The 18,040-nt window shown below is 37.4% G+C and overlaps 1 protein-coding gene across 2 annotated transcripts in view; it reads left to right on the plus strand.

Moving 5' to 3' along the window:
• Positions 1-250: 250 nt before the first annotated feature.
• Positions 251-18,040, plus strand: part of CCDC186 (coiled-coil domain containing 186) — a 47,825-nt gene continuing 30,035 nt past the window's right edge. The window contains exons 1-4 of one of the 2 annotated variants that reach the window (XM_031039057.2): positions 251-466; positions 7,566-7,703; positions 10,631-11,323; positions 15,810-15,936. In XM_031039057.2, the coding sequence (XP_030894917.1) occupies positions 10,665-11,323; positions 15,810-15,936 (786 nt within the window). In that variant the 5' untranslated portion in view covers positions 251-466; positions 7,566-7,703; positions 10,631-10,664. The remainder of the gene's footprint in view (positions 467-7,565; positions 7,704-10,630; positions 11,324-15,809; positions 15,937-18,040) is intronic. The other variant, XM_006743198.3, reaches the window with a different exon arrangement.

An 18,040-nucleotide genomic window follows, 5' to 3' on the forward strand; every position in this document is an offset into this window, starting at 1 on the left:
GGTGGGAGTGGCGTGAGAGACAGGACAGGACTAGCAGGATTGCTGGCTAGCCGACTCAGTCTGGGCGTGGGTGCCCAGCGAATGTGAGTGCCGGGCTGGGCCCTACGGGGGCAGGAGGCGGTGCGGCCCCGGCCCCGGCCCCGCCCACTGCAGACAGGTTACACTGGCTCCGAGGTGCGTCGCGTCACACCGCCCGCGCCTCGCTGATTGGCTCCTCCAGGGAGCCCCACCCCCTCAGCTGTAGTGGGGCCGGATTCGGCGTCGCCGCCATCTTTGTTGATGTGTCAGCTCCGCGGGGGTTTGGGGAAGCCGTGGCGGAGGGAGCGCGGTGTCGGGCTTGTCCCTGGTCGCTGTTTCCCCCCCCCTCACCTCCTGGTCTGCTGGACCCCGCTATGGAGAAATTAGGCCCTGAGCCGTAGCTTCAGCGGCCTCGTTAGGGGTGCGGCCTGAAGCTCGGAGAAGTGGGGTGAGTGCTTGACGGGCGCCCGGAGCCGACCGCAGTCGCGGTGGCGGCGCGGAGGGACTGCCCACCTACCCCGCGGTTCTGCAGGTCCTGGGTCGGCTCTCCGCCTGGCCTCTCTCGCGGGCAGTGGAGGCCGGCGAGCGCTGGGGGACGGAGTTAGGAATCCCTCCCTCTCCCTGCCTTGTTCCCTGGGTCCCGGGCCGACTGGAGAGGAGGCGGCCGAGGGATCTGAGGGGATCGGGGGCCGCGCCTCGGGAGCGGTGCTTGGAGAGCAGCTTAATTTGGGCCGATTGCCTGATCTCCCAGCGCGAACTGCAGCTAAGCCCCACCTGCTCGGCTATTTTTCACTCAGTTGCCTATTTCTCTTTCCGTTTTCAAGTTGACTGTTTTATGTTTACTGTTGTGGCGACTTTTTGCCGTCTTACCAACTCTTCCGTTACTGTGATTTTAAGTAACTTAAAGATGGTTCTTTGGGATTTTGGTTTTGAGAGATACTATTATTGGTTTTTATGTTGCCTTTCTTCAAGCAAGGACGTCAGGCATTTGATAAACCTTGGCTGGTAAGGATATTTCAAATTTGTGTCAATCAAACTTGTAACATGGGAAAGCCTCTTTTACGTTTCCCCCAGCAGCAAGACTGGGGAAAGCGCAGGTGTAATTAATGCTTAGCTGTTAGCAATTTAACAACTGTAGCTAATATTCACATCTTCGTTTTGTTTAAAGAGGCCTGAATTTAGCGTCGGAGCATCTGGACTAGAATCTGCCTCTTTCGGGACGCCTGGGTGGCTCAGTTGGTTGGGCGACTGCCTTCGGCTCAGGTCATGATCCTGGAGTCCGGGGATCGAGTCCCGCATCGGGCTCTCTGCTCAGCGGGGAGTCTGCTTCTCCCTCTGACCCTACCCCCTCTCATGCTCTATCTCATTCTCTCTCTCAAATAAATAAATAAAAAGAAAAAAAAAATCTTTAAAAAAAAAAAGGAATCTGCCTCTTTCACTTGATAGTTTTGTTACCTGTGAGGATTAGTATAGTAAAAATAATGGTGTATACAGTGCCAGGCATTTGGCAGTTTTCTTCGTGTGTGTGTTTGTGATGTTCCTTGATGCCTAGCGTTTTTACTTCTTCCTAAATGATAGGCTGGAAGTTTTTGTAAGAAAAGTGTGCAGTAAGTCAGTGGAACAGTATTTCAAAAGGTGTGCTGGTAGTCATTAAAAAAAAAAAAAAGATTTAGTGTGTAGGTATGCAAATTGTGGGTGTAGCCTTCCTAACTACAAACTACACTTTCATATTTGCAGAGTTAATCTTGTGGGAAAGATTAAGGTTCAAGAGACATTCACAGTGAAACTGAACTATCTCCTTGTGAATAAAATCTCTTCTCTGTACAGCTACTTTTCAAATTTTATTCATCATTGCAAAAATAGAAAAGTGATGATTGGCCTCTTAATTTTATTTAAAATCAGTAAAGGTATTGAGTAGTTCACAAATCTTACAAAGAATTAAAACTCCTTTTTGCATTGTAGTAGGCAAACATATACTCAAGAATACCTGGAAATGCCTCGCTTGTGTTTATGTCTGTGTTTTTCCCTGGAAATGCATGGATTGTTTTTATGTTGATGTTATTATTTTTGAAACCTTGTCAAATTCAGAATACCAGCATATAAACCTAGAGATTTCTTTAAACAGTGAAGGTTCCAGAGGGTGTCATTGGTATTTCAGAGTCTTACTGCTAACATGAAAGGAGTGGTATAGCACAGTAACTACTCTGTGACCTTTTAGTTCCTTCACCCATAAATGCAAGAGTTGTCCTTTAGTACTATTCAATGATAGCATAGCTGATGGCAATTTCTTAGTATATTCAGTTTAAAAACGTCTATTTACATCTATATGCTGACATCAGCAAGTGGGGTAAAACAGTACAGAATACTCTTAATGAAGAGATTAATAGGTCAAAGCAGCCTCTTTTAGAAATTAGAAAAATCATCTTTCCCTTTGAAGAATGACTAGTAATCTGTATTAGTTTTCCAAATTCATCTAACAATTTCATGTGAAAGAATCCTTGACCTCAAGTTCTGCTTTTTTTCTTTCAATAAAATTTAGGTTTTTCTTTTATCCCTTATTTCTGGCTTTAAATAATAAAGCCAAGGGGCACCTGGGTGGCTAAGTCAGCTAAGTGTCTGATTTATGCTAGGACATGATCTCAGGATCCTGAGATTAAGGCAGCCTGGAGGTCACTACTCAGCCAGGACTCTGCTTCTCTCTCTTCCTCTCCATCTGCCCCCTCCCCCAGCTTGTGCTCATGCTCTCTCAAATAAATAAAATCTTTAAAAAAATAAAGCTGATTCTTGAATTTCTCATAAACATTCACTAGGCTTAGGGTATTGCAAATGTTATATTTAGTGTTGCAGGGCAACAGTAGGAGGATAGATCATTTAAATTTACAAATAACCCTCTAATCTTATATTTTTTCAGACTTCTTGAACTTTTTTAGCTACTGATATTTAAAAAATCTATTTGGACTAAGTAAACAAAAGGAAAAATATTGACATGAAGGGACAATAGACACAAAGTCAAAATTAAACCCACCAAAGAAAGTATTGATTGGATTGTGAGTATATTTGTCATTAAGACATGAACTGATAGTCTGCTGTAGGGATGATTATGTAGTAAGTACTAATGAATAATGTTTTTGGTAAACTGTATCATACCATATTAACTGAACGCAGGCCAAAGGTAAGGTTTCAAAATTTAAACATTAACCAGAACCCCTTAATAGAAGGCAGACTTACAACTTACCTTTAATTTTTTTATTAGTCTTCCTTTTTGAAAAGGAAACTATAGGTCAATCTTTTTTTTTTCTTTTAATTTTCAGATTTGGGAAAATATTAGACAAAAATACTTTTTGTATTTCCTGAGACTCATTAAAGTTTATATAGTGAGTGCTCTACAGATAGCTTCAAAATAAGATTTTTGTATTAATAACTTTTTGCTTTAAAACTTAATAGAGTTATAAAATTGCATTGTCTAAGAGTAAACTGATAATATGACAGATAACTTGATAATGTGATAGATGGTATGGCCACTTACCTCTTTTTCTTTTTTTTTTTTTTTTAAAGATTTTATCTATTTATTTGACACAGAGAGAGAGACAGAGAGAGAGCACAAGTAGGCAGAATGACAGGCAGATGGAGAGGGAGAAACAGGCTCTCCGCCGAGCAGGGAGCCCGATGCGGGACTCGATCCCGGGACTCCAGGATCATGACCTGAGCCGAAAGCAGCCGCTTAACAGACCGAGCCACCCAGGCGCCCCCACTTACCTCTTTTTCCTGGAATCCTGATGGACCATAATTTCTCTTTCTCTTGTTATCCTGTCACAGGATTTGGTACTATTTGGGGAGGGACTCCTGCTGCATCTGTTGCCCTGAGTTTTTTTTTTTTTTACGATTGATTGGTTAATTGATTATTAGAGCACGAGGGAGCAAGCAAGCAAGCACAGGAATGTGAGGGGCAAAGGGAGCGGGGGAGAGAATCTCAAGCCGATTCCAGCACTGAGCGTGGAGCCCCATGCAGGGCTTGATCTCAGGACTCTGAGATTACAACCTGAGCTGAAACCAAGAGCCACTCAACCAACGGCACCACCCAGGCACCCCTTGAGTCTGTCTTTCTGACATCTTTTTTTGTAATGTAATGCACATAACTGTAAAAATTACTCTGCCCTGAGTCTTAGGTGCAAAGCTAAACAAACCCCCACAGGGATAATTGACCTTGGTTTCATACTCTTTTAACTGGTAGGATAAAGGCAACTTTTAAAATCTAGTGGTATGTTTCACAAAAAGGAAACTCATTAAGGTTAAATTTTACCTACAAACTTAATTAGAATGTGAGTACCATACAAAATATTTCTCCCTTTTGATAGAATTTAGAGTTCTTTGAAATTGCTAGCTTAGTCTTTTTTTTAGTTTTTAATCTGATTTGCATAAATTCACCTGTTAACTTCAGTGTCTGGTATTTTCATCATGTGAAACAAAGTTTTCATGTTTTTTTTTTTTTTAAGATTTTATTTATTTATTTGACAGACACAGCGAGAGAGAGAGGGAACACAAGCAGGGGGAGTGGGAGAGGGAGAAGCAGGCCTCCTGTGGAGCAGGGATCCCAATGCGGGGCTCGATCCTAGGACCCTGGGATCATGACCTGAGCCAAAGGCAGATGCTTAACGACTGAGCCAACCAGGCGTCCCAGTTTTCATGTTTCTTACACAGGTTCCTTTCTATTAGTTTAAAACTATGTTTAAAAACTTTATCCAGGAATGTGTTTGTATTTTAAAGCTAACCTCCATCAAAAATCACTTACTTGGAATTGTGATCAGATTATGTTGGACTATGGATGCATTTTTGATGTAATTTATTGCTTCTGATTTTAATTGCCATATCAGAACCTTGTTAGAACTGGTCAGATAAATTATTCTTTTGTTCATGCTGCTTTTAAAGTTTATTTGGGGAATATGTGAAAAACCTTTTAATGTGCTTGGCCTACAAAGGACAGTTAACCATTATAGTGAAGAACAGGAGTGCTCTCACAGACTCAACTTGCTTATCTTAGTGGAGATGATTTTAAGAAATATACAGGTGGTGTTTGAGATTCATATGGTATAGTTTGTAACTTAAAAATTTGTTGTTTGTTGTAAATATTTATGCTGAACTGAGCCAGATTTTTCTGTTGGATTTAAAACATTTATGTGTATCTTACATAGCTTCAGGGGGAACACGGACAGATGTTCATATTAAAATGCTGTAAACACAAAGAGTAAAAGATTTAAGATGGAGCTTTTTTTTTTTTTTTTTTAACATAGAGCTTTTACATATATTGGTCCACTATACCCGAACGTAAACTCCCTAACGGATGCGTGTTTTCTCTACTATCGTGTTCCCAACGCATAGAACAGTGCCTGCACATAATATGCGCAGTACATGTTTGTTGTATTAATTAATAGCTCAGAAATGTATTTGTAACTTGGTACTTTTCTATGAGGCTTGTTTGTTTGATAACCTGTTGCCAAATATCTGTGGATTGGATTCATTTGTATTTGCAGTTTATTGAGTAAGCCTGTTTTTTTTATTTATACTGCTAATTACTAAGAAAAAAGGTAATTGTACTAAAAGCTGTTAAAGACAGTGTTTTTATTTGTAAGGCTCTTAATATGGAAATAATTTGGTAGAAATAATGAGTTCTTGCATTAAGAAATAAAACAGAGGAGGATAATGATTCGCTTTAAGGTAAATAAAAAATGTTTCTTGACCAGTTGCCTACAGCTGATGAGCTCCAGTAAGAGCGAAACCAGTTCTCACTTCTCTGATACTGAAGTGTGAATTGGTCCTGTAGTACTGTGTCAGAAACAACTCTGAAAAAAAGTGCTTAAACTGAGGAATTTTGTGACTGTTAAGTTTTAAATATAGTATTTTCCTCTAATGAGTAAGAGTTGCTAAAAAGTCAAATAACCTGTATTTTTTTTAACCTCAAAAAAGGAATTGATGTAATCTGTATCTTTATATGTGAGTATGGATTTGATTTGTATAAGCTTCTTTTTAAAACAATCTTGTAAACAAATGTCTAGTTTTATATCCTGTCCCTTTAAACTACTCTTAGGCTATTGGATCCTCAGTAATTTTGATGACAACTACTCCTGTCCCCCAAAGAAAAAACTTGGACACAACCAGACTGGCCCAGATCTGTATGGCCAGCTGGAGGCCCACAAGAGGACTCAGCTCACTGTTTTTTTCCCCCCTCTTATTACCTGGTTAATTATGGATATAATCAAACTCATTGTGGTGCCTCTCCCCCCCCGCCCCAGTCTTTTGCAGTTACTTAATCTTTGATGATGGCTTTGTTGCATATATACACATAGATTTTCCTTAACCCATCTCCTTTTCCTTTTGTGTCCAACTAGTATTCATTTGAGCATCAGAAAACTCAGTTTGCAAGCTAAGTGGTTACCAGATGTCAATTTATGTGAAGACTTTTTCAAAGGTCAGGGGCATATTACTGATCAACAGTATAGAAAGTACTTGTCTTTTGAAGTTAAACTTAGTTTTCTTTAATTTACAAAAGGATAATATATAAAACAGTCTAAGCTGAGGTAATCATAAACACAGGCTTATTGTTTTGTTTTGTTTTTTTTAACCTAGACGAATATTCAGAATGAGACAAACTTTTATTGTTCTGCACATTACAAGTCTCAGATCATTGTATAAACCCAGTGGACCCCACCCTCATTGAGAACTGAAAAGCATTTAATATTTGCAAGAATGAATGCAAATGTAGTAGAGAATATATTTGTTGATTTATTATCATTATTGCTGGAGATTTAAGAGGTTTGATTCAGTTCAGAGTGATGTTCCTCCTTGCCAATACAGAGGTCATTTAAAAGATTGTTCAGAAGTGTCACAGGGAAGGCTGTGACTGTGTGCTTAATGAGTGTAAATGCAGTATGTTTTCATTTACATGAGAGTATTTTTGTACTTACAATGAGAAAATTTGGAGGAAGATGAGGTGTTAAAATTGGACCTTTAAGTATAATTAGGCTTTGGATAGACTGAAGAGAAGGACATTCTAGATGGGAGCAAAGCCATGGAAATGTTAATGTGCAGATTGGAGGAATCTTGAGTAGACTGGTCAGGGACTGGCAGATTATAGCGAAGTCCTAGGATTTTAGGAATGTGTTGAGAGAGAAGACTGGGAAAGTAGTATGATTGGTTTACTGAGGAATTGCAACTCTGAAGTGTAAACATAAAATGGTTTTAGTTTTTCCTTATTGGGTCTCCCATCGTACTGTGTAAAACGCCCCCATCCTTTCCACTTCCCTCTGAAATATAGTCCCCTAATAATGTACTAATTAGATGTCATATCTTTCTGCCACTTTTGATTACTAGAGAAAATTTATTCCAGAAATTAAGACAGGTTTCAATCATTTAAAAAAAAACAAGCAACAAAAAACATTAATCACAAACTCCTTGTTCTACCTGAAGAAAGGTTGAAAGTGTTAATTCCCAGCTGCTTGGATTAAAGAAGAGGTAATTTGGCTCTAAAATATGTCCTTTCTTTTTTTCTCTAGCTAGCCCTTTTGGAGTTGGGGGAAGAAGACCAGCCAGTGGAAGCAGAATTCTTATTACAGGAACCTCTAAAGAGGGAAGAGATAGCCCTGGCCTCAGTCTGATTCGTGTGGTTGCATTTGGTGGAGGTCTCTGTGGAGGTAGTGTGTGGATTTTTTAGGGTCAGTGTTGTAGCTCCCTGGTCCCCTGTGCTATCGAGGGCTAGCCCACTTCATAGGGCATCTCCTGTTCCCTCTTGGCAGAGCCATTGTAGTACACACTTCAACCCCTTCTCTGAATTGGGTGACACTTGACCTGGTGCTGTCTCAAGTCACTTGCTCATTTCATGGAGTAAGATTGAGAAACCAACATTTTAAGTGTTACAGGTATGAAGTGATTACACCTGGATTGGGTTACAGGTAGGGGACAGTGGCAGTAGAAAGGAGGGTATAATTGGAGATATGAAATTGGTAAAAGAATATGAGGGCAAAGGAAGGAAGGAGTCATGACTAAGAAAAATGATACCATTGGAGCGCCTGGGTGGCTCAGTCGGTTAAGCATCTGCCTTCGGCTCAGGTCATGATCCCAGGGTCCTGGGATCAGCCCCACGTGGGGCTCTTTGCTCAGTGGGGAGCTTGCTTCTCCCTCTCCCTCTGTCTACCACTCTGCCCCACTTGTGCTCTCTGTCAAGTAAATAAATAAAATCTTAAAAAAAAAAGAAAAAAAATGATACCATTGACAGAAATAGAAAGGATTCACTGGGAGTGCTCAATTATAGGAGCTATAATTTGCTTTGGGATTTATGCCATTTTGAGTTTGAGGTTATCGTGGAACATCCATTCAAAATGTCTGTATTCAGGTGAAGATTTTCATATGGACATAGAGTGAAGGCAAGCAGGTAATTTGTTATCTGTAACTCAAGAACACAAGACTGAAAGTAACTAATGTGGATATCAGGAGTTGTTGGTTCAAATTATCAAAGTGGTTGAATTCTAGGAGGGAAAATAAAGTTGAAGAGTGAATTGTGGAGAATATGAAAGCTGGATAAAAAGATAATTCTTTACAATTGATGCTTTTCTCTTGACAAAGCATGGCACACATTCTCTAATGATAGTTTCTTCTTACTTGCTTTATGCTGGAGAGTCATAATCCCTTTATATATTCTCATTTAAACAGATTATCTGTTTTGGTCTGTTGCTATTAACATTGGTTATGATGTGAATTCAACACATTCACAAGTTGCATCTTAAAGTGACTTACTTTAGGGAGAACTATATAGTCTAATACCCCTATCTGAGAATTACTTTACTTTGTCCTTGATTTTGGGATACAGTGTGCTTATGAGGCCTTTTATTAACTTACTGCATTAATTTGTATTGTCTAAACCAAGCCTTTAATACTAGTAGGGGCTTTGTCTTGTATATAACATAACATATGCAGCAAGATAATGATAATTTCTTTTTTTTTTTTTAAAGATTTTATTTATTTGAGAGAGAGAGAGAATGAGAGAGAGAACACGAGACGGGGGAGGGTCAGAGGGAGAAGCAGGTTCCCCGCTGAGCAGGGAGCCCGATGCGGGGCTCAATCCTGGGACTCCAGGATCATGACCTGAGCTGAAGGCAGTCGCTTAAGCAACTGAGCCACCCAGGCGCCCTGATAATGATAATTTCTATTTGGTTGTTTGGAAATATGTTATATAGATAGTAATTTGTAGTGTTAAGGTCAATGTCTATACTAGTTGATGGCCCAAAGGGAGAGAAAGCAGAGGAGGAAGTCTATATACTTCCTTTCTTAGAATTATTCTTCCCCATTTTCTGCATTCCTAGAATAATGTTCCTCAAATACTAGTTTTATCCTACCACTTCTGTACTTTAATTCAATACCCGAGAATCTGTGTGCTAGAAACTATAGTATAATAAAGTATACAAGTCTATCATGATTTATTGTCATAAAATTCACTTCTGCATATCATTCTGAGGATTCTGACAGTCTTCTCTTACCCTTTTTCACCACCCCCCAACCAGGACTTTTATCACAGACCAATAAAAACATCTATCTTTCTATTCAAAAATTTTATATTTGTTTTATTTTCCATAAGTACACCTTCCATCTGAAATTACTTCTTTTCTAGTTTGTCAAAGCTCTGATTTGCCCCCTTTTTTATCCAACCTTATATGACACTGATAACTCATCAACCCTATAGGTGCTTTGTTGATGTGTGATGAAAGAAGATGACAAGTCTTTTTCATCAAGATTGCTGGAATATTTTGTATTTATCTGTCTTAGGATAATTTTTGAAGTTGACTAATTTTCAGAAAATAGCTAAAATAGCAACCATCATAATAAACAGCATAAAAATGTATTCTAGTTGTTGAATTAATCAGTGTTTCCTTTATGAGCTGGGCAGTGCATATGGGCTCCATTTGAGTTGCACTGAACATTGTTTATTCTTGATGAGAATGTTTGGAGATACCATGGTACTTCTTGGATTTTTGCCTGGATGGAAAACAAATTCGTGTCAGGGATCTTTAACACCCAGACTTATTTTAGCTCAGCTTTAGGTGCCTGGGCTATAGATAGTTGTGTTTTTTTATTTAGTTTTCCTTCTTAGTAAATTTTTATCATCATTAATGTGTTTTATAATCTTTCTCTTCTAGTGTTTCCACTGCTATCTTATTTCCCCAATATTTTCTTACAGATTCTTGAAATGGTCTTTTCCCCCTCATGGGCTGAAGAATTCTAAACAATTGAATTCTAACAACTTAAACTGTAGATATTTCATACCCAACATCTTATGGGGGTGACTAAGGAATGCCAAACTGCAGCTGAAGTGAAGTTGTGTGAATGAATTAAAGGAGGAAAGAGTAAGACTTTGTAGGACCCTACTGATAGCAGCACACTTGGATTGTCTGTCCTATTTGGTTTTTGTTCTCCCCCGCCCCCCACCAAAGAAAGTCTTTTAAAAGAGTTACTAGTGGTAAAATTTGTGGCCTCAGTTATTCCACATCATGGAGTTTGTGCAAATACATATGAGGTCTTGGTTTAAAAAACTTTATTTTTTTAAATTTTGATGTTTTGACTTTTTTAGATGTAAAACGAAGATCAGGAACAGATTTGAAGAAATGCAGAGTGAAGTGGTGTCAATCAGCATGTCAGAGACAGAGCATATAGCTTCCATTTCCTCTGATAAAAATATTGGGAAAACATTTGAATTAAAGGAAGACTTCTGCAACTCGTTTTCTGTTGATGAAAGCAGCAGCTTAGAAAATGAGTCTAAACTGTCGTCATTAAACTTTGATAAAACATCATGTCAGCCTAATGAACATAATCAAATTGAAGCACAGGAAAATTGTATTCAGGATCATGGTGGAGGTGAGGATTCTTGTGCTAAAACAGACATATGCCCAGAAAATTCTGAACAAGTAGGTAATTTTCCTGGTGGAGATTTGACAAAGCAGATTTCAAAAACAAATGAAACGGAACAGACAGTAACACAAATATTGGCAGAATTAAGGTCATCTACATTTACAGAAGCAGCGAATCAAAAGACTTATTCAGAAAGTCCCTACGATACAGACTGCACCAAAAAACTTATTTCAAAAATAAAGAACGTTTCAGCGTCAGAGGATTTGTTGGAAGAAATAGAATCTGAGCTCTTATCTGCAGAGTTTGTGGAAGAACACCGAGTACCAAATGGAATGAATAAGGGAGAACATGCATTAGTTATGTTTGAAAAGTGTGTACAAGAGAAGTATTTACAGCAAGAGCACACCATAAAGAAGTAAGTTTTTAATTTTTTAGGGTTTTCTCCCCCTGCCGGGATTAAAGATTGAATTCTTTAAAGAAAGGTATCATCTTGTCCATTCTTAATTCCACAATAGACATGCCTGTTGTAGTTGATCAACAAATAATGTATTTACTGAATAATTGAGCAAATGTCAAGTTTGTCTAGTTATTTAATATATGCCTAAAAGAATAAATACTAATGTGAGTTCATTAAAGATCTAGAAATATTTATAAAGACAACTCAAGTTTTTCAGTTTTGAAAGAATGTAGAGCATAATATTGTCAAAACTATGAGAAATTCAAAAGAAAATGAGAAGTCTTACAATTCAAAAAGATTTTCTTAAAATTTCCATTGTAAATTCATTGGTTTTAAAAATTAAAATTTAGAGAAGAGTTGGTTATCAGTAATTAAGAACACATTTTTAGACTTCCCTTGGATTTTTGAAGTTAATTTCTATATTAATGATAGTTTTATTTTATCCTTTTCTAATGGTATTATATCATCCTGTATTTTTATTCTAGATTTTTATATCTAAGTGTTGCAAATGTTTAGGTAGTCTTTTTTTTCTTTTAAGATTTTATTTATTATTAGAGAGAGCTTGAGCAGGGAGGAGAGGGAGAAACAGGCTCCCCGCTGAGCAGGGAGCAGATCCTAGGACCCCAGGATTATGACCTGAGCCAAAGGCAGACATTTAACTGAGCCACCCAGGTGCCCCTAGGTAGTTTTTTTATAACGTTTAAGAAAGGAAAATAAAACATGCTAGCCTTCACTAAAATACAGACTGATTCTCTTTTTTTTAAATGATACTTAAAAAAAAATTTGGAATGGGAGGTATGTATGTAGAGAAAGCGGAGGAGGAAGTCTCTATACTAGAGGAGGGTGACAGAAGAAAATATACCATAATCCAACTATTGCTAGATATGTAACTGGCTTTTTTTTTTTTTAAGATTTTATTTATTTGAGACAGAGAGGGAGAGATAGAGAGCACAAGCAGGGGGAGAGGCAGGCAGAGGGAGAGGGAGAAGCAGGCTCGTCGTTGAGCAGGGAGCCCGATGCGGGACTCCATCGCAGGACCCTGGGATCATGACGTGAGCCAAAGACAGTTGCTTAACCAACTGAGCCACCTAGGCGCCCCTGTAACTGGCTTTTAATGATCTACTTGCTCCTAGTGTTTACTCTTCTAGATTTTCTTACTCAGTGAATCAGTCTTCCCCAAACCAGCTTACCCTTCATTGGTTTATCCAGTGAACTTTAATCTCTTAAGCATCCAGAACTCTTCCTTTTTTCTATTTTTTGTTTTTATTTTAGATTGTGACAAAATACACATAAAATTTACCATCTTAACTGTTTTTAAGTGTACAGTTCAGTAGTGTTAGGTTTATTCACATTTTTGTGCAACCAATCTGCATAGCTTTTTCATCTTGCAAATCTGAAACTCCCTACCCATTAAACAACTACCTATTCCCCTGCCATCAGCCCCTGACAACCACTGTTTTACTTTCTTTTTCTAAAGTTTCCTCTTGTTACTTTATATAAAGTGCAATCATAGTATTTGTCTTTTTGCAACTGGTTTATTTCACTTAGCAAATGTCCTCAAGGGTTATCCATGTTGTAGCATCTATCAGAAATGCCTTTTTAAGGGTGAATAACATTTTATTGTATGTATATACCATATTTTGCTTTTCCATTCATCTGTCAATGGACGTTTGGGTTGCTTCCACATTTTGACTATTAATAATACTGTGAACATGAGTGTACAAATATCTCTTGAGACTCAAAGCCCTTAATACTACTCCAAAATTAATGGCTGCTACTTTTATTCATATCCTTGCTGGAATGCTGCTATTATGAATGAACTATGTGATTTTGAACTTAGACCATTAGTGCTTTTACCACTTTGGTTTTTTAGGGTAACTTCCTCATTTTCCTATCTGTACCTGTTCTTTCAGAACTTTTTTTTTTTTTGAGATTGTCCTTGATGCCTCTTCCCACTTACCTTAGATCTGGACTCATCACTTTAATGCTTCTCTTGTAAATTGTAAGATGTTATACATTAAATAATAGCAAATACTTATATGCTGTTAATTATGTGCCAGGCACTTTATATATATTCATGGTATCAGAACAGTCCTCTATGGTATGAACTATTACTCCCATTTTACAGATGAGGTACCTAAAGCACAGAGAGATTAAGGAACTTGCTCAAGGTCACATGCTAGTAAATGCCTCAGTTAAAATCTGAGCCTAGTTAGTCTGGCTTCAGAAGGTTTTTCAATGTGGTTATCTGAAATGAACTAGTTAGAAGTTGTTAACATTATCTAAAAATATTAGGAATACAATAGAAAATTCTTTTTTGCCCCATCCTGTCAGAACTGTGGCAGCATGGTAGACTGGGGTAAGCACAGTTTTGGTCAGAAGCCTGCAGTTGGAAGATTCCCACTTGCACTTGCAAATTCTGATTTGTTCCTATCAACCTCTCTAAATCAAAATTTGTCATCTCTGTGAAGGGGACGATACCTGACAGAATTGTTTTATAGACATTAAGGCGTTATAAAAATATTAGATACTATTTTAAATAAGTTAATCTTTTGTTATACACATAATAGCATAATTGTGACTCAGGTTAGCTCTAGAACACTAATATTTTTTTTCTTTTGCCTTCATTTAATATTCTATAAAGAAAATTGCCTTTCAGTTCCTTTGGCTTAAATTTTCATGAATGCATCTATTTCCAGTTGTCTTTGTATATACATCCATTGCTCTATTTTCTAACAGTGAGTTGTCCAAGGTCCCAACCGGAATTCTTAATTAAGAACCGTTAGTTGTGCATTGGATGTGACAATTTGAGGGTTTGCTGCCTCTCTAAATTGCTTACTTGTGAACTCTACAGCTAGGATTCTTATGCTGCAGGTAGTTTTCTGCAACAACTTGAGTGTACACCGAATCAAATAATCTAAGTTAAACCACTGTGCCAAAAAGACTTGAATAAACTTGCATGCTGCATTTTTCTCCTTCCCAAACATTTGCATGATTTGCTTCCTCGCTGTGGTCCTGTGTTCCTCAGAGAGGCCCACCCTGACTACCTTATCTAAATGCACTGCTCAAGGGGCACCTGGGTGGCTCAGTCGCTTGAGCACCTGACTTTGGCTTCTGGTGATCTCAGGGTGGTAAGGTCTAGCCCATTGTCGGGCTCTGTGCTCAATGGGGAGTCAGCTGGAGATTCTCTCCCTCTGCGTGCGCCCCCCCCCCCGACCATGCTCACACATGCGCGCTCTCTCTCAAATAAATAAATCTTCTAAAAAAATAAAATCACTGCTCAAGTCACTGTCTTCTTGCCGTCCTTTAGTTTTCTTAATAGGACATGATTACGGCCTGATACTTTATTATGTTTATTTTCATTTTTTCCCTTTGAATGTAAACACCATGAGGGCAGGGATGGTTTGCTGACATACTTCAACACACAGAAGAGTATAGGTACATAGTAGGTACCCAGTAAGCATTTGTCTATGATCTTCAAAGTAGGAGAAAGGCCTAGGCTATGGAACTAGACCTAGGTCTAAATCTCAGTTCAACCACTTACTAGCTGTGTGACCTGGAACAAGTGCTGGGCTTCAAGTTTTTGTTTTTTTTTTTAAATTCATAAAACAGATAATTTCATAGACTTACTAATTTCATAAACCTGAATATTAAATAATGCACTTAAACTTAGTAAATATTGTGAAGTAAGTGTTAAGTAATAGCTATTGCTATTAGTAATCCCAAAATATTAGCTGTTAACCTTGTTAGGTGTCATATTTTATAGTTCTGAAGACTTCACAGGTAATTTTTAAGGCTTTATTTGTATTTTTCTAGGGGACTCAAAATGAAATTTCTGCTTGAACTTTTATATTTTGTTTTATATATTTTTTAAATTTCTTCTGTAACTATTATTAGAATATCATTGAAATATTCTTAAAATCTAAAGCAAGATTTTTCACCCTCAGCATTGTTGACATTTGGGGGCATATCATTCTTTGGTGGTGGTGGGACTGTACTGTGCATTGTAAAATGTTTAGCACCATCCCTGACCTCCACCCAAAAGAATCCAGTAGCAAGCCCCACCCCTGTTGTGGCAACCAAAAATGTCTCCAGGCAAATGCCTGGAAGGGCTTTGCCTCAGATTGAGAAAACACTGGTCTGGAGGAGTTCAAATACTGAAGGGATGACGTGCATAGCTGAGATACCCAAAGTGGTAAACTTAAAAAAGGGTGTGATTTTCTTTATCTGATTATATTTCACTTGATTTTAAATATACAGATTCCTAGGAAGAAGTTAATAGCCTGACTGCCAGAGAATGTTTTATAAATCATAATATATCATTACAGAAGGACTACTTAGGAATGTTGATATATTGATCATAAGTATCTATAATCTGCAAACATCCTATTTCACATCTCCGTTTTTAATTATGTTTTACTTATACTGCTCTTTTTATATTTAGGTTAATTAAAGAAAATAAGAAGCATCAGGAGCTCATCTTAGACATTTGTTCAGAAAAAGACAATTTAAGAGAAGAACTAAAAAAAAGAACAGAAACAGAGAAGCAGCATATGAGTACAATTAAACAGGTAAAAAGACAAAAATCTTTAAACACTATACTTCAATTTGTAAAATAAACACATTCCTGAAAATTTGTGTATAAATTGAAGTTCTGTAAGCTAAATTGTATTTTAATTGCAGAGGATTGCTTGGTATGTAAAGCATTCTTTTTTATGAAATGGGAATCATAGCCTGATTTTTTTCTCTTATGTAAATTTGTATTTTTCTAGGATATGTGTGAGTATATTCTATATATAATAGAAATCTGAGGAAAAAAGATTTGATTTGGCAGTCAGACTTGCTACCACTTAAAAGAAGAAGCAACATATACCTTAAAGTTTATATCTAGCATTAGAATATTTCTAAGCTTATCGTTTAAGGTGATTCCATTCTCAGTCTTATTGTGTACTACACTGGAAGACTGGCTCTCCTGCTTCAGATTTTATCTGGCTAGCTGGCTTCCCCAGTTTGTCTTTCCTCATTTTCTTTCCTTTTAAAATTTTTTAAACATGAACTCTGATATATGGATCAACAAAGTGAATATTCAGACTAGTGGCAAAGCTGAGCTGCTCTTTATCTTTCTGAGCTGCTTTTTTTCTTCTGTGGATAGGATTAGAAGCATTTTAGCCTTAAAAGTCCTTCCTTTTGTCTCATCCTTCACCAAAAACTATATAATGAAAAAAAACCAACACAATAAATAATTGATAATAAAAAATTAAACCAAGTTTCACTTGCTTATGTGTTGGTATACTTAATGCACCATTACATGGTTGGAGGGTGATTGTATTTGTAAATTTTACGTAATCCTGATTTTTACGTGCTTTAGAGCTATACCACAGTAAACCAAACTTAGAATTTTAAAATGTGAGGGAAGCTTAATAATGGATGGAAGACACATTTGGGTAGGCAGGTTATTGCTGGTGACCAGAAACTTCAGACTGAATATATGGGAGAGAACCACGGCTGTTCTTTTCATAAGCTTGTTAGTGGTTGTGCCTTTATTAAGGAGAAAATTGGATTCTTCTTTCTTTTGCTAGCCAGTATAGCAGGATTTTTTTTTTCTTAGTTTTATCTCTAGATCTCCACCTTTCAATATGGCAGCCACTAGCCACATAAAGCCTTTGAGCACTTGAAAGGTGGCTAGTCCAAATTAAGAAACGCTGTAGGTATGAAGTACTTAATTTTGAAGACTTGGTTTAAAGTAAAATCTGTCAGTTTTTCAAGTTGATTATCAAAGTGATAATATTTTGGATATATTAAGTTTAATATTCATTTCACATTTTGCTTCTTAAAATGTGCCTACTAGAAAATATAAATTATACATATGGCTGTATTCTATTGGACTGTGTCACTCTAGGTAATTTTGTTATAAGGAAAATACGCATATTCTATAAGCTAACATTTAGGGTTTTTTTCAACAGCTTTATTGAGATAGTTTAAATACCATGCAATTCACCCATTTCAAAGTGTACTGTTTAATGGTTTTTAGTTGTACAACCTTTACCACAATCTTAGAATACTTTATCACCACCCCGCACCCCCGCAGTGAAACCCCATATCCATTAGTAGTCAGTCCTTAGGATTTTATGTATACAAGATCATGTCATCCGCAAATAGAGAGTTTTACTTATTCCTTTCCAATCCAAGTGCATTTTATTTCATTTCTTATCTAATTGCCTGGTCTGGACCCTCCAATATGGTGTTGAATAAAAGTGGCAAGAATGGATATCCTTCTCTTGTTCGTGATCTTAGGGAAAAAGCATTCAGCCTATCACCATTAAGTTATAATGCTACCTGTGGGTTTTTCACAGATGCTCTTTATCAGGTTGAAGTACCTTTTTATTCCTACTTTGTGTTTTTATCATGAAAGAGTTGAAATGCTTTTTCTGCATTTATCAAAGTGATTGTGTGTTTTTGTTCTGTTGATATGGTGCATTACATTAAATGATTTCTGGATGTTACGCTGGCCTTGCATTGCTAGGATAAATAGCTTTAGGTCATGGTGTATAATTCTTTTTATATATTGCGGGATTGTTTTGCTAGTACTATAATTTCCTTTGATCAAGACTTTGTCTATATTCATGAGAGATACGGTCTTACAGCTCTTTTTCTTGTGATTTCTTGGTTTTGGTG

Source organism: Leptonychotes weddellii, chromosome 6 (assembly GCF_054177405.1).
Source record: "Leptonychotes weddellii isolate Sample4059 chromosome 6, ASM5417740v2, whole genome shotgun sequence".
Taxonomy (NCBI): domain Eukaryota; kingdom Metazoa; phylum Chordata; class Mammalia; order Carnivora; family Phocidae; genus Leptonychotes; species Leptonychotes weddellii.